This window comes from Herpailurus yagouaroundi, unplaced genomic scaffold (assembly GCF_014898765.1).
Source record: "Herpailurus yagouaroundi ecotype Mexico unplaced genomic scaffold, PumYag 67005, whole genome shotgun sequence".
In the NCBI taxonomy this organism is placed as follows: domain Eukaryota; kingdom Metazoa; phylum Chordata; class Mammalia; order Carnivora; family Felidae; genus Herpailurus; species Herpailurus yagouaroundi.
In genome coordinates this window covers 376336-388701 of record NW_024419868.1, presented here as the reverse complement: position 1 = coordinate 388701, position 12366 = coordinate 376336, and the positions used below count along the sequence as shown (strand labels likewise).

General features: G+C 37.2%; 1 protein-coding gene across 5 annotated transcripts in view; it reads right to left on the bottom strand.

The window, feature by feature from the left end:
* Positions 1-12366, bottom strand: part of WNK3 (WNK lysine deficient protein kinase 3) — a 205089-nt gene that overhangs the window by 7643 nt on the left and 185080 nt on the right. For all 5 annotated transcript variants that reach the window (XM_040466921.1, XM_040466923.1, XM_040466920.1 and 2 more), the window contains exon 22: positions 2885-3087. In XM_040466921.1, coding sequence (XP_040322855.1) covers positions 2885-3087 — 203 coding nt within the window. The remainder of the gene's footprint in view (positions 1-2884; positions 3088-12366) is intronic.

Below are 12366 nucleotides of genomic sequence, written 5' to 3'. Positions count from 1 at the left end.
ATGGGTATTGAGGAGGGCACCTTTTGGGATGAGCACTGGGTGTTGTATGGAAACCAATTTGACAATAAATTTCATATATAAATAAAAAAAATAAATTATATAAATATATATAAATTATATAAATATATAAATATTTAAAACACAAAAGAGCATATATTATATGACTTCATTTTTATAGTCATTTCCATGTATCCATATACAGACATAGAAAGAAATCTGAAATGGTGTTTATCTAAAGTTAGTGACAATTACTTCTAGGTATTGGGATTTGAAGGTGGTATTTTAGAATTCATACTTTTCTGCATTGATTAAATTCTATAATGAACATTATTTTAGAAACAGTAGTGTGATTTTTATTTTTAAAAAAGACCAGTGGAGAGGACCTAAACTTCTCTTGCATATTTCAAAGGCATCTGAGATTCAAATGACCTATGGTCTTTCCTCTACCAAAACACACTGCCTACTCATGTTCTGCATCTTGGTGATTGGTAGCCTGGAAATATAGCCAGTAATGCCAGCCAGAAACCTAGTCTTGATACCTTCCCTCTGCCATACATCCATTCCATCACTAAATCTCATCCATTTTATCTCTTAAACATTTCTTGGAATCTGTTCATTTTTCTTCATCTCAATTTCTCTTTAACTGTACTACTGTGACTAACTCTTAATTGGTCTATCAATTTCTACCCTTACCTCCAATAATCCTTTCTTCTGGCTTCAAGTCAGAGTGATCTTTTCAAAAAGCAAATCTGATGTGAACCCTAGGGCTTCAATGGCTATCCATCTTTCTTAAAATAAAGACAAAGGTCTTTATCATCACCACTTTTAAGACCCTCCCAACCTCCTTAGATTCACTGTGCACCAATTCTTGTCTGCTCTCTTCACTTCAGCAAAATTGGCCTCCTTTCAGTGGCCTCATGATCCCTTTACCAATACAGGGCTTTTGCATATGCTGTTCTTTCCACTTGGAATCAGATTACCTCCCTTTTTCACCCAGTTAACACCAACTCATCCTTCAGATCTCTGTTCAATCATCACCTCAGGGAATCTTTCCTTGACTTCCCTTTACTAGACCAACTCTCTTATTATATGATATCCTATATTATATAAGTCTGTTCATGTCTAACTGTCCCACTAGAGTGTAAGTTCCATGAGATAGGGCACATACTTGTTTTTGCTCATCAAACCTAGTGCCTAGTAGAGGGCTTGGCACAAAGTAAAGGGCCTGACATAATTGTGACAAAATTTTCTAATAAGGCCACAGACCAGTAGCAAGCAAGAACATTAGATAATGAGATGTACTTTCCACACAAACATGTAATCAACTGAACTTAAAATACAAAAATAGTTATCTAGGCATCTTAGAGGTGTTACCTCATTTAATTCTCACAGTGATGTTGTAAGGCAGGTAGGTATTATCTCTGTTTTGAAGACATGAAAACTGAGGCACAGATGACTTGCCTATAGTCAAGTGACTATAAGTGACTAGTAAGTGACTGAGCTGACACTGGAACCCAATTCTGTCTGCTTAGAGACCTCTACCACTTTTGTTCATACTGCCATTTTCTACTCACTCTCCCTCCAAAAATCCTCCATTATACTGCAATAAACCACCCTCCTACTAGTCAACAAAAGCCTCCATTCACACAGTACTCAGAGGCTCTCTCACTGGCAGCACAAATGCATTTATGCCTTGAAGTTTGCCTCTAAAGGCTTCCAATTTTTACAATGGTGATACTATCTGTATATAAATCGGTGCCAGGAGTAAGATAAGTACACAGAGTCCCCACGCAGAAATACTGCTTACTAGTTTGGGAAATCTAGGCTTTTGAAATTTTTATTCAACATTAACACTAAATGTATTTTCAGACTTTCTTTACCAAATTATATGCAATGACTACATACACACACAAAAATGTACACAAACACAACACACACACACACATATACACAAATATACATCTTGCAATTATGAGGGTTCAGATTCTAAGCCTTGATTCACATTTTGATAGATTTACTCATTTTGAAAAAGTGATACTTTAAAAGTTCAAACAGAGAAGTAAAATGTAAAATGAGGCTCAAATTCCACCATCCAGTATATTGTTAACGGCTTCTCCTAGTTCTGTGTATATATATAAATATCTAATGCACATAATTTTAAACAAATACTGTATATACTGTTCTATAAGCCTGCCTTCTTCCCACTCCAGAATGCATTGTGGACATCCTTCTATATCTCAACTGCATGTACATCTGACTAAGGCCATATGCAATTACTAGGAATCTCATCCATAAACTTAAGATGCCTTTTATAATATTCTAGCTTAAAGAGCTTTAAAATTATTTTTTCAAACTGAACAAATAAGATCACTTAATAGTTCTGAGAATATTGATATACAACATATGATAGCTTTCCCTCAAAACTCAAACTCTTCTTGTACCACAGGACTGAATTCACCCTCATTCCAGATGCTTTCTTTTTTGATACTTGATGGTTATATTTTTAGGTATAAGAGTCTAAAGCATGGGTCAGCAAGCTACAGCCTACCACTTCTTTTTGTAAATCAAGTTTTATTGGAACAAAGCCCTGTGCATTCATTTATATTTTATCTATGGTTGCTTTTGCCCGATGACAGAGTTGACTAGTTGCAACCACATGGCTTGAAAGTACTTACTAACTGGCTCCTTCCCAGAAAAAAATGTGCTGACCCCTGGTCTAAAAGATAATTTTCTCAAAGACAAAATGAATCTAGACAAGGATAAAAGTCACTATGTTGTCAAGTCACACCATTCTCTAATAGTGACTTTAAAAATAGACCTAAGGAAATCAATTTTTATGATTTTAGTTCTTAGAAATAAAGAGGAACGTGCCAAAACCACTTACTTCATATACTTTGTTCCAGTTTTCTGTCTCTAGTTTGTGTTGACTCTGTTTGAGTTGGTTTAAACTTGGCTTAATAAGAGAATTTCCAACTGTTTCCTTTGTCCAGTCATCTACCAGTTTATGTAAGTCATCTGTGAACATGCCTTTTTTACTAGCTGGAGATTGCTGGCATGATGCTACATTACTCTCCACACAGAGCGGATCTAGAAGAAATAACAGGAAAACCATAAAAAATAATTAAAACTGATAAATACTTTTCTTTGAGTAATAATGCAGTTGGTAGAACCTCACATATGGGCAACAGATAAGGTAACCAGACATTCAAGTTTATCTGGGACAGTCCTGGAGTAATTATTAACAGTATGTATGCCTTTCACTCTCGAAAGTTTCCTCTTGTTGGATGGGAAATTATATGGTCACCTTGGTATAAAGTCAAATAAGCTACAAGTTATAAGTCAAATATAAAAACATTAGTATCAATTATAATCTTTACATCAGTTTTCCTCGGATAGATACTTAAAAGAGATAAAAAATAACCATGGAGGAGAGAGGCTTGAAGATGGCGGCGTAGGAGGACGCTGGGCTCACTGTGTCCTACTGATCACTTAGATTCCACCTACACCTGCCTAAATAACCCAGAAAACCGCCAGAAGACTAGCAGAACAGACTCTCTGGAGCCAAGTGTAGACAAGAGGCCCATGGAAGAGGACGGGTCTGCCTCCCTCCCGGTGCTGCAGGGCCCCTGCCGTAGCGGACCACCAAAGGCAAAGCGAGCTGAGCCTGCCGCTCCTGCCCCTGTGCACCTTGCGGATCCACCCTGGCTAATACACCAGATCCCATCGAAGCAGCACCACAAGCCTCGCAATGTACCAGTAGACCAGACAGGGCCCACACCACTCCACAGGGAGTCCTGCCCCTGGGAGAGGGGAAGATAAGCTACACACCAGTCTGACTGTGGCCCCAGCGGTGGGCTAGGGGCAGACATCAGGTCTGACTGCGGCCCAGTCCACCAACACAAGTTACTTCAGACGGCACAGGGGAAGAGCCCTGCAGTTCCCTGCCACTCCAGGGACTATCCAAACAAATTTTCTCCTCAAAAGAAACTCCAGTAAGTAGCGAAAGCTACCGAATTGATCAAAAACAATTTAAGCAATATAACAGAGCATGAATTTAAAATAAGTCATAAAATTAATCACTGGTCTTGAAAAAACTATAGAGGACAGCAGAGAATCTATTGCTACAGAGATCAAGGGACTAAGAAACATTCATGAGAAGCTAAAAATTGCTATAAATGAGGTGCAAAATAAAATGGAGGCGAAGACAGCCCAGATTGAAGAGGCAGAGAAGAGAATAGGTGATTTAGAAGATAAAATATGGAAAAAGAGGAAGCTGAGAAAAAGAGATAAAAAAAATCCAGGAGTATGAGGGGAGAACTAGAGAATTAAATGATGCAATGAAATGTAATAATATACGTATAATAGGGATGCCAGAGGAGGAAGAGAGAAAGGGGCTGAAGGTGTACTTGAAAAAATCATAGCTAAGAACTTCCCTGAACTGGGGAAGGAAAAAGGCATTGAAATCCAAGAGGCACAGAGAACTCCCTTCAGACGAAACTTGAATCGATCTTCTGCATGACATATCATAGTGAAACTGGCAAAATACAAGGATAAAGACAATTCTGAAAGCAGCTAAGGATAAACATGCTCTAACATATAAAGGGAGACCGATAAGACTAGTGATGGATCTATCTACTGAAACTTGGCAGGCCAGAAAGGAATGGCAGGAAATCTTCAATGTGACGAACTGAAAAAATATGCAGCCGAGAATCCTTTACCCGGCATGTCTGTCATTTAGAATAGAAGGAGAGATAAAGGTCTTCCCAAACAAACAAAAACTGAAGGAATTCATCACCACTAAACCAGCCCTACAAGAGATCCTAAGGGGGATTCTGTGCGTGAAATGTTGCAAGTACCACAAAGTACCAGAGACATCACTACAAGCATGAAACCTACAGACATAACAATGACTCTAAACCTGTATCTTTCAATAATAACATTGAATGTAAATGGACAAAATGCTCCAACCAAAAGACACAGGGTATCAGAATTGATAAAAAACAAACAAACAAGACCCATCTATTTGCTGTCTACAAGAGACTCATTTTAGACCTGAGGACACCTTCAGATTGAAAGTGAGGGGATGGAGAACTATCTATCATGTTACTGGAAGTCAAAAGAAAGCTGGAGTAGCCATACTTATATCAGACAAACTAGACTTTAAATTGAAGGCTGTAACAAGAGATGAAGAAGGGCATTATATCATAATTACAGGGTCTATGCATCAGGAAGAGCTAACAATTATAAATGTCAATGAGCCAAATATGGGAGCCCTCAAATATATAAAACAATTAGTTACAAACATAAGCAACCTTACTGATAAGACTGTAGTAATTGCAGGGGACTTTAATACTCCACTTCCAACAATGGATGGATCATCTAGACACAGGATCAATAAAGAAAAAAGGGCCCTGAATGATACATTGGATCAGATGGACTTGACAGATATATTTAGAACTCTGCATCCCAAAGCAACAGAATATACTTTCATCTCAAGTGCACATGGAACATTCTCCAAGATAGGTCACATACTGGGTCACAAACCAGCCCTTCATAAGTATACAAGAATTGAGATCATACCATGCATACGTTCAGACCACAATGCTATGAAGCTTGAAATAAACTACAGGAAAAAGTCTGGAAAACCTCCAAAAGCATGGAGGTTAAAGAACACCCTACTAAAGAATGAATGGATCAACCAGGCAATTCAAGAAGAAATTAAAGAATTATGGAAACAAATGAAAATGAAAATACAACAATCTATACGTTTTGGGATGCAGCAAAAGCAGTCCTGAGAGGAAAATACATTGCAATCCAGGCCTATCTCAAGAAACAAGAAAAATCCCAAATACAAAAGCTAACAGCACACCTAAAAGAACTAGAAGCAGAACAGCAAAGACACCCCAAACCCAGCAGTAGAAGACAAATAATAAAGATCAGAGCAGAAATAAACAATGTAGAATCTAAAACACAACTGTGGAGTAGATCAATGAAGCCAAAAGTTGTTTTTTTGAAAAAATAAACAAATATAATAAACCGCTAGCCAGGCTTCTCAAAAAGAAAAGGGAGAGGACACAAATAGATAAAATCGTGAATGAAAATGGAATTATTATAATCAATCCATCAGAAATACAAGCAATTATCAGGGAATACTATGAAAAATTATATGCCAACAAACTGGACAACCTGGAAGAAATGGACAAATTCCTAAACACCCACACACATCCAAAACTCAAACAGGAAGAAATAGAAAGCTTGAACAGACCCATAACCAGCGAAGAAATTGAATCAGTCATCAAAAATCTCCCAACAAATAAGAGTCCAGGACCAGATGGCTTCCCAGGGGAATTCTACCAGACATTTAAAGCAGAGATAATACCTATCTTTCTCAAGCTATTCCAAGAAATAGAAAGGGAAGGAAAACTTCCAGACTTATTCTATGAAGCCAGCATTACTTTGATTCCTAAACCAGACAGAGACCCAGTAAAAAAAGAGAACTACAGGCCAATATCCCTGATGAATATGGATGCAAAAATTCTCAATAAGATACTAGCATATCAAATTCAACAGCTTATAAAAAGAATTATTCACCATGATCAAGTGGGATTCATTCCTGGGATGCAGGGCTGATTCCACATTTGCAAATCAATCAATGTGATACATCACGTTAATAAAAGAAAAGAACCATATGATCCTGTCAATAGATGCAGAAAAAGCATTTGACAAAATTCAGCATCCTTTCTTAATAAAAACCCTTGAGAAAGTCGGGATAGAAGGAACATACTTAAACATCATAAAAGCCATTTATGAAAAGGCCACAGCTAATATCATTCTCAATGGGGTAAATGAGAGCTTTCTCCCTGAGATCAGGAACATGAAAGGGATGTCCACTCTCACCACTGTTGTTTAACATAGTGTTGGAAGTTCTAGCATCAGCAATCAGACAACAAAAGGAAATCAAAGGCATCAAAATTGGCAGAGAAGAAATCAAGCTTTCACTTTTTGCAGATGACATGATATTATACATGGAAAATCCGACAGACTCCACCAAAAGTCTGCTAGAACTGATCCATGAATTCAGCAAAGTCGCAGGATACAAAATCAATGTACAGAAATCAGTTGCATCCTTATACACTAATAATGAAGCAACAGGAAGACAAATAAACTGATCCCATTCACAATTGCACCAAGAAGCACAAAATACCTAGCAATAAACCTAACTAAAGATGCAAAAGATCTGTATGTTGAAAACTAGAGAAAGCTTATGAAGGAAATTGAAGAAAATATAAAGAAATGGAAAAACATTCTGTGCTCATGGATTGGAAGAATAAATATTGTTAAAATGTCAATATTACCCAAAGCTATCTACACATTCAATGCAATCCCAATCAAAATTGCACCAGCATTCTTCTCAAAGCTAGAACAAGCAATCCTAAAATTTGTATGGAACCACAAAAGGCCCTGAATAGCCAAAGGAATTTTGAAGAGGACCAAAGCAGGAGGCATCACAATCCCAGACTTTAGCCTCTACTACAAAGCTGTAATTATCAAGACAGCACGGTATTGCAAAAAAAGCAGACACATAGACCAATGCAACAGAACAGAAACCCCAGAACTAGACCCACAAAAGTATGGCCAAGTAATCTTTGACAAAGCAGGAAAGAATATCCAATGGAAAAAAGACAGTCTCTTTAACATATGGTGCTGGGAGAAATGGACAGCCACGTGTAGAAGGATGAAACTAGACCACTTTGTTACACCATTCACAAAAATAAACTCAAAATGGATAAAGGACCTGAATGTGAGACAGGAAACCATCAAAACCGTAGAGGAGAAAGTAGGAAAAAAACCTCTCTGACCTCAGCCACAGCAATTTCTTACTTGATACATCCCCAAAGGCAAGGGAATTAAAAGCAAAAATGAACTATTGGGACCTCATGAAGATAAAAAGCTTCTGCACAGCAAAGGAAACAATGCACAAAACTAAAAGGCAACCAATGGAATGAGAAAAGATATTTGCTAATGACATATCAGACAAAGGGCTAGTGTCCAAAATCTATAAAGAGTTCACCAACTCCACACCTGAAAAACAAAGAACCCAGTGAAGAAATGGGCAGAAAACATGAATAGACACTTCTCTAAAGAAGACATCCAGATGGCCAACAGGCACATGAAAAGATGCTCAACGTCGCTCCTCATCAGGGAAATATAAATCAAAACCACACTCAGATATCACCTCACACCAGTCAGAGTGGCTAAAATGAATGAATCAGGAGACTATAGATGCTGGAGAGGATGTGGAGAAACGGGAACCCTCTTGCACTGTTGGTGGGAATGCAAACTGGTGTAGCCGCTCTGGAAAGCAGTGTGGAGGTTCCTCAAAAAAGTAAAAATAGATATACCCTATGACCCAGCAATAGCACTGCTAGGAATTTACCCAAGGGATACAGAAGTGCTGATGCATAGGGGCACTTGTACCCCAATGTTTATAGCAGCACTCTCAACAATACCCGAATTATGGAAAGAGCCTCAATGTCCTTCAACTGACAAATGGATAAAGAAATTGTGGTTTATATACACAATGGAATACTACGTGGCAATGAGAAAGAATGAAATATGGCCTTTTGTAGCAACGCGGATGGAACTGGAGAGTGTGATGCTAAGTGAAATAAGCCATACAGAGAAAGACAGATACCATATGTTTTCACTCTTATGTGGATCCTGAGAAACTTAACAGAAGACAATGGGGAAGAAAGGAAAAAAAAGGAGGTTAGAGAGGGAGAGAGCCAAAGCATAAGAGACTCTTAAAACCAGAACAAACTGAGGGTTGATGGTGGGTGGGAGGGAGGGGAGGGTGGGTGATGGGTATTGAGGAGGGCACCTTTTGGGATGAGCACTGGGTGTTGTATGGAAACCAATTTGACAATAAATTTCATATTTAAAAAAAAATATAGAATGTTAAAAGGGAAAATGACCTTAGAAGCCTAATCCAAACCACTTGTTTTATAATGGGCAAATGAAGCCCAGACAAAGTACAGTGATCTTGCAATTTATAACCAGCTGAATCAGGCCTGGAACACTTTAAGCATAGACAAGGATGCTCTCTGTTGTCAATATAGCATACTGACTTTCAACAAGCATCAGAAAAATAGAATCTCATTTAATTTGTTTTACCAATATTTTTGTTTGTTAATGATAAACAAATGGCAGAAACAAGAATGGAAATGGTATGTGAGCCTCATCAATTCTGGAGCATAAGATGTCCAAATAAATGAAACAAATCAATTACAGATACCTCTGTCAGCGAAAAGCTTCCTAATATGAACATCACACTATGTCTTTAAATTATTTAGTACTATTGTACACATTTGCTAAATCATTTTCATAGGAAAAATTCATAAAGTACCAATTCCTGTGATTTACAAGCCAAAACTTACAGAGTGGGTTTAAAATGAATTTTAGAAAATAGAAGTGTGAAATTTAGGCACAATAACATGTTCAGGGATTTTATTAAATAAGCATATGAAAATTTCTTGTACATTTGCTATAGTACTTTAATCATGAAGAAACATGGAAATGGCAGAAGATAATGCAAGAAGCCTCCATATTAACACTTTCAAAGTAATTTTCTTTATCATTTTTGAAACTTATAACAGTCCTATGATATAGGATCAGCAAGTATCATTCTATTTTTTAGATGAGAAGAATGGGATCCATAAGTTGAGGCTATATGCTGGGGCTAGAAATCAGGTATCCTGACAGGGCAGTGTGCCTTCCATTGCACCATACAACCCATAGAATACACTGAGAAATGAATGGGGAAATTGCTTAGTAAGGAAGAACATGATAATCTCAATGATTTCTTATACATAATCTGTGATTCTCTATGAACTCTGCACTACTGAAAGCTTAAATTCAAGGAGATTAAATATTAAATGAAAACATATTAATGAAAACTGCTTAAGAAGAGTTTAATGAATTGGGCCATATTTACATATACAAAAGAGTTTTAAAAAATCATGTATACTAAATTTTGGGAAACCATGAGGTACCAAAATGACATACCAATTTTCTGGAATTACCTCCTTTTCTAAGACTTCAAACCCAAAGACAACAAGTCAGCCTATAATAAAGATATTTTTCCCTGTTATCCCTCTGCACATTCATTTGATTCTCTGTCAATTCCAGTGACGGAATAAATAGCACAACAATACTGGGGAAGACTTTGGAGCTGAAGCCTTTTTAGATTGTCTTCTTACCCTGGAAAAACGGAAGCAGATAGGAGTAAAATGGAGAAGACTGCCAGAAACATATATACATTAGTGCCTGCATTTTTGCCCTCCCAGCTTCTCTTAAGGAGTATTTTTGTGCCCTTCTGTTTCTGAAAAAAATTTGTTGCATAGAGCTAAGTTTGAATGTCATTCATTTAAGAACATTTCTGTACTAAGGGAAAGCCCAGTGTCAGGATTCTTGTGTACAACTCTGATCTTGAACACTCAATTAGTGGTAATGATGGCTGCTGCACTAGTGGCACAACAGCCAACAAGTAAAAAATGATTAACAAACCAAACAGGTATTTATTTATTTATTTTAAATGTTTATTCATTTTTGAGAGAGAGAGAGAGAGAGAGAATGTGAGCAGGGGAGGGGCAGAGAGAGAGGGAGACACAAAACCCGAAGCAGGCTCCAGGCTCTGAGCTGTCAGCACAGAGCCCAATGTGGAGCTCTAACCCACGAACCATAAGATCATGATCTGAGCCAAAACTGGACACTTAACTGACTGACCCATCCAGGCGCCCCCAAACAGGTTTTTAAATGAAATAGGAAGTAAGGGCAAGATTCCTAAATAGGCAACATAAAGATATACACACACATACATTCCAAAAATTATCAAGAATAAAAAAATGTTATTTGAATGTTATCCAATGCCTAACTATGCTTTACACACAAAAGGACATTTATTGATTTCATTTCAGTGTATCATATCATACTATAAAAGACCACATTAATTTTTAAAATATTTATTCTTGAGAGAGAGAGAAGAGAAGAGAAGAGAGTATGAGTGGGGGAGGGGAAGGGAGAGAGAGGGAGACAGAATCTGAAACAGGCTCCAGGCTCTGAGCTACTAGCACAGAGCCCAATGCGGGGCTCAGATTCATGAACCGTGAGATCACGACCTAAGCTGAAGTTGGACGCTTAACCAACTGAGCCACCCAGGTGTCCCTAAAAGACCATTGAATTTAAATTTCACAAACTAGAAAATACCTACATGAAAAGAAGTTCTGTACAAATAAATGTTTTAGCATTTATAAAAAAAAATTAACATTACTTATTAATATTACTTAATAACTTCAAAGCTTATCTTTAATATTCATTTCCTACTGATGAAATGAATAAAACCAGAGTATGGTCCTTGGTGCTCTTGTTTTGTATTTTCCCAAGGTGATGCTTCCATTCACATAGTTTTAGTGATCACCCAACTGTAAATGTTTCCATCTCTTATCTCAAACCTCGACCCCTCTTCAATCCAATTTAAAAACTAACTCCCAAATGTGCTTTTCCAAATGGATGTCAAGTTATTCAATTCAACACACCTAGAATCAAACCTATCATGGCCTTGGCATAACAGTTCATGTAAATTTCTGTGAAAGGTATTACATTTTCTCTGAACCACTCAGACTCAGAACCTTTGGATCTCCCCCTAAACATATATATATCCAGTTTATCACCACATCATGGTAATTCATCCTATACAAGATCTTTTGTCTATTTTCACTTCCAACAGTTCTCTAAGCTCTTAATCACCTCATACGTGGAATGCTATGATTACAGTGATCTAAATGGACTTGCTCCCTAGCTCTAGCCAATATACTCTTCACATTGCCACCAGATTAGTATCAGTTAAATGCTGTTTTCAGCATTTCACTCCTCTGCTCAAAAAACCCAGCCCCTCCTACTTTAATGGCTTAATACTAACAACAGTGGGTATTTAACTTGTTTAGGTGGTGAAATTTTTGGTGGTAGTCATGGTTGTCTCTGCAGAACAAATATATTATGTTTTTCATTATCCTTAAACAAATATAACATCTCATTTATTAAGCTTAAATATATGATTATGTGTTAGATCAGATATATGCTATCAAAGTGTAGCACAGACAAGGTATGGCAGTTGCCAAAAGTTGTTTTTTTAAAGTATGTAAGAAAACCTTCTAATGTAAACCCTCCATTTCACCCAACTGTTATATTCTCTTTCTTGCAAATAAATCTTGCATTTTATCACTTGCATGTCTTTATATCATGCAATTCTACCTATTGACAATTCTCTTCCTACTACACTTGACCAATTTTAATCTTGTCCATTTATCC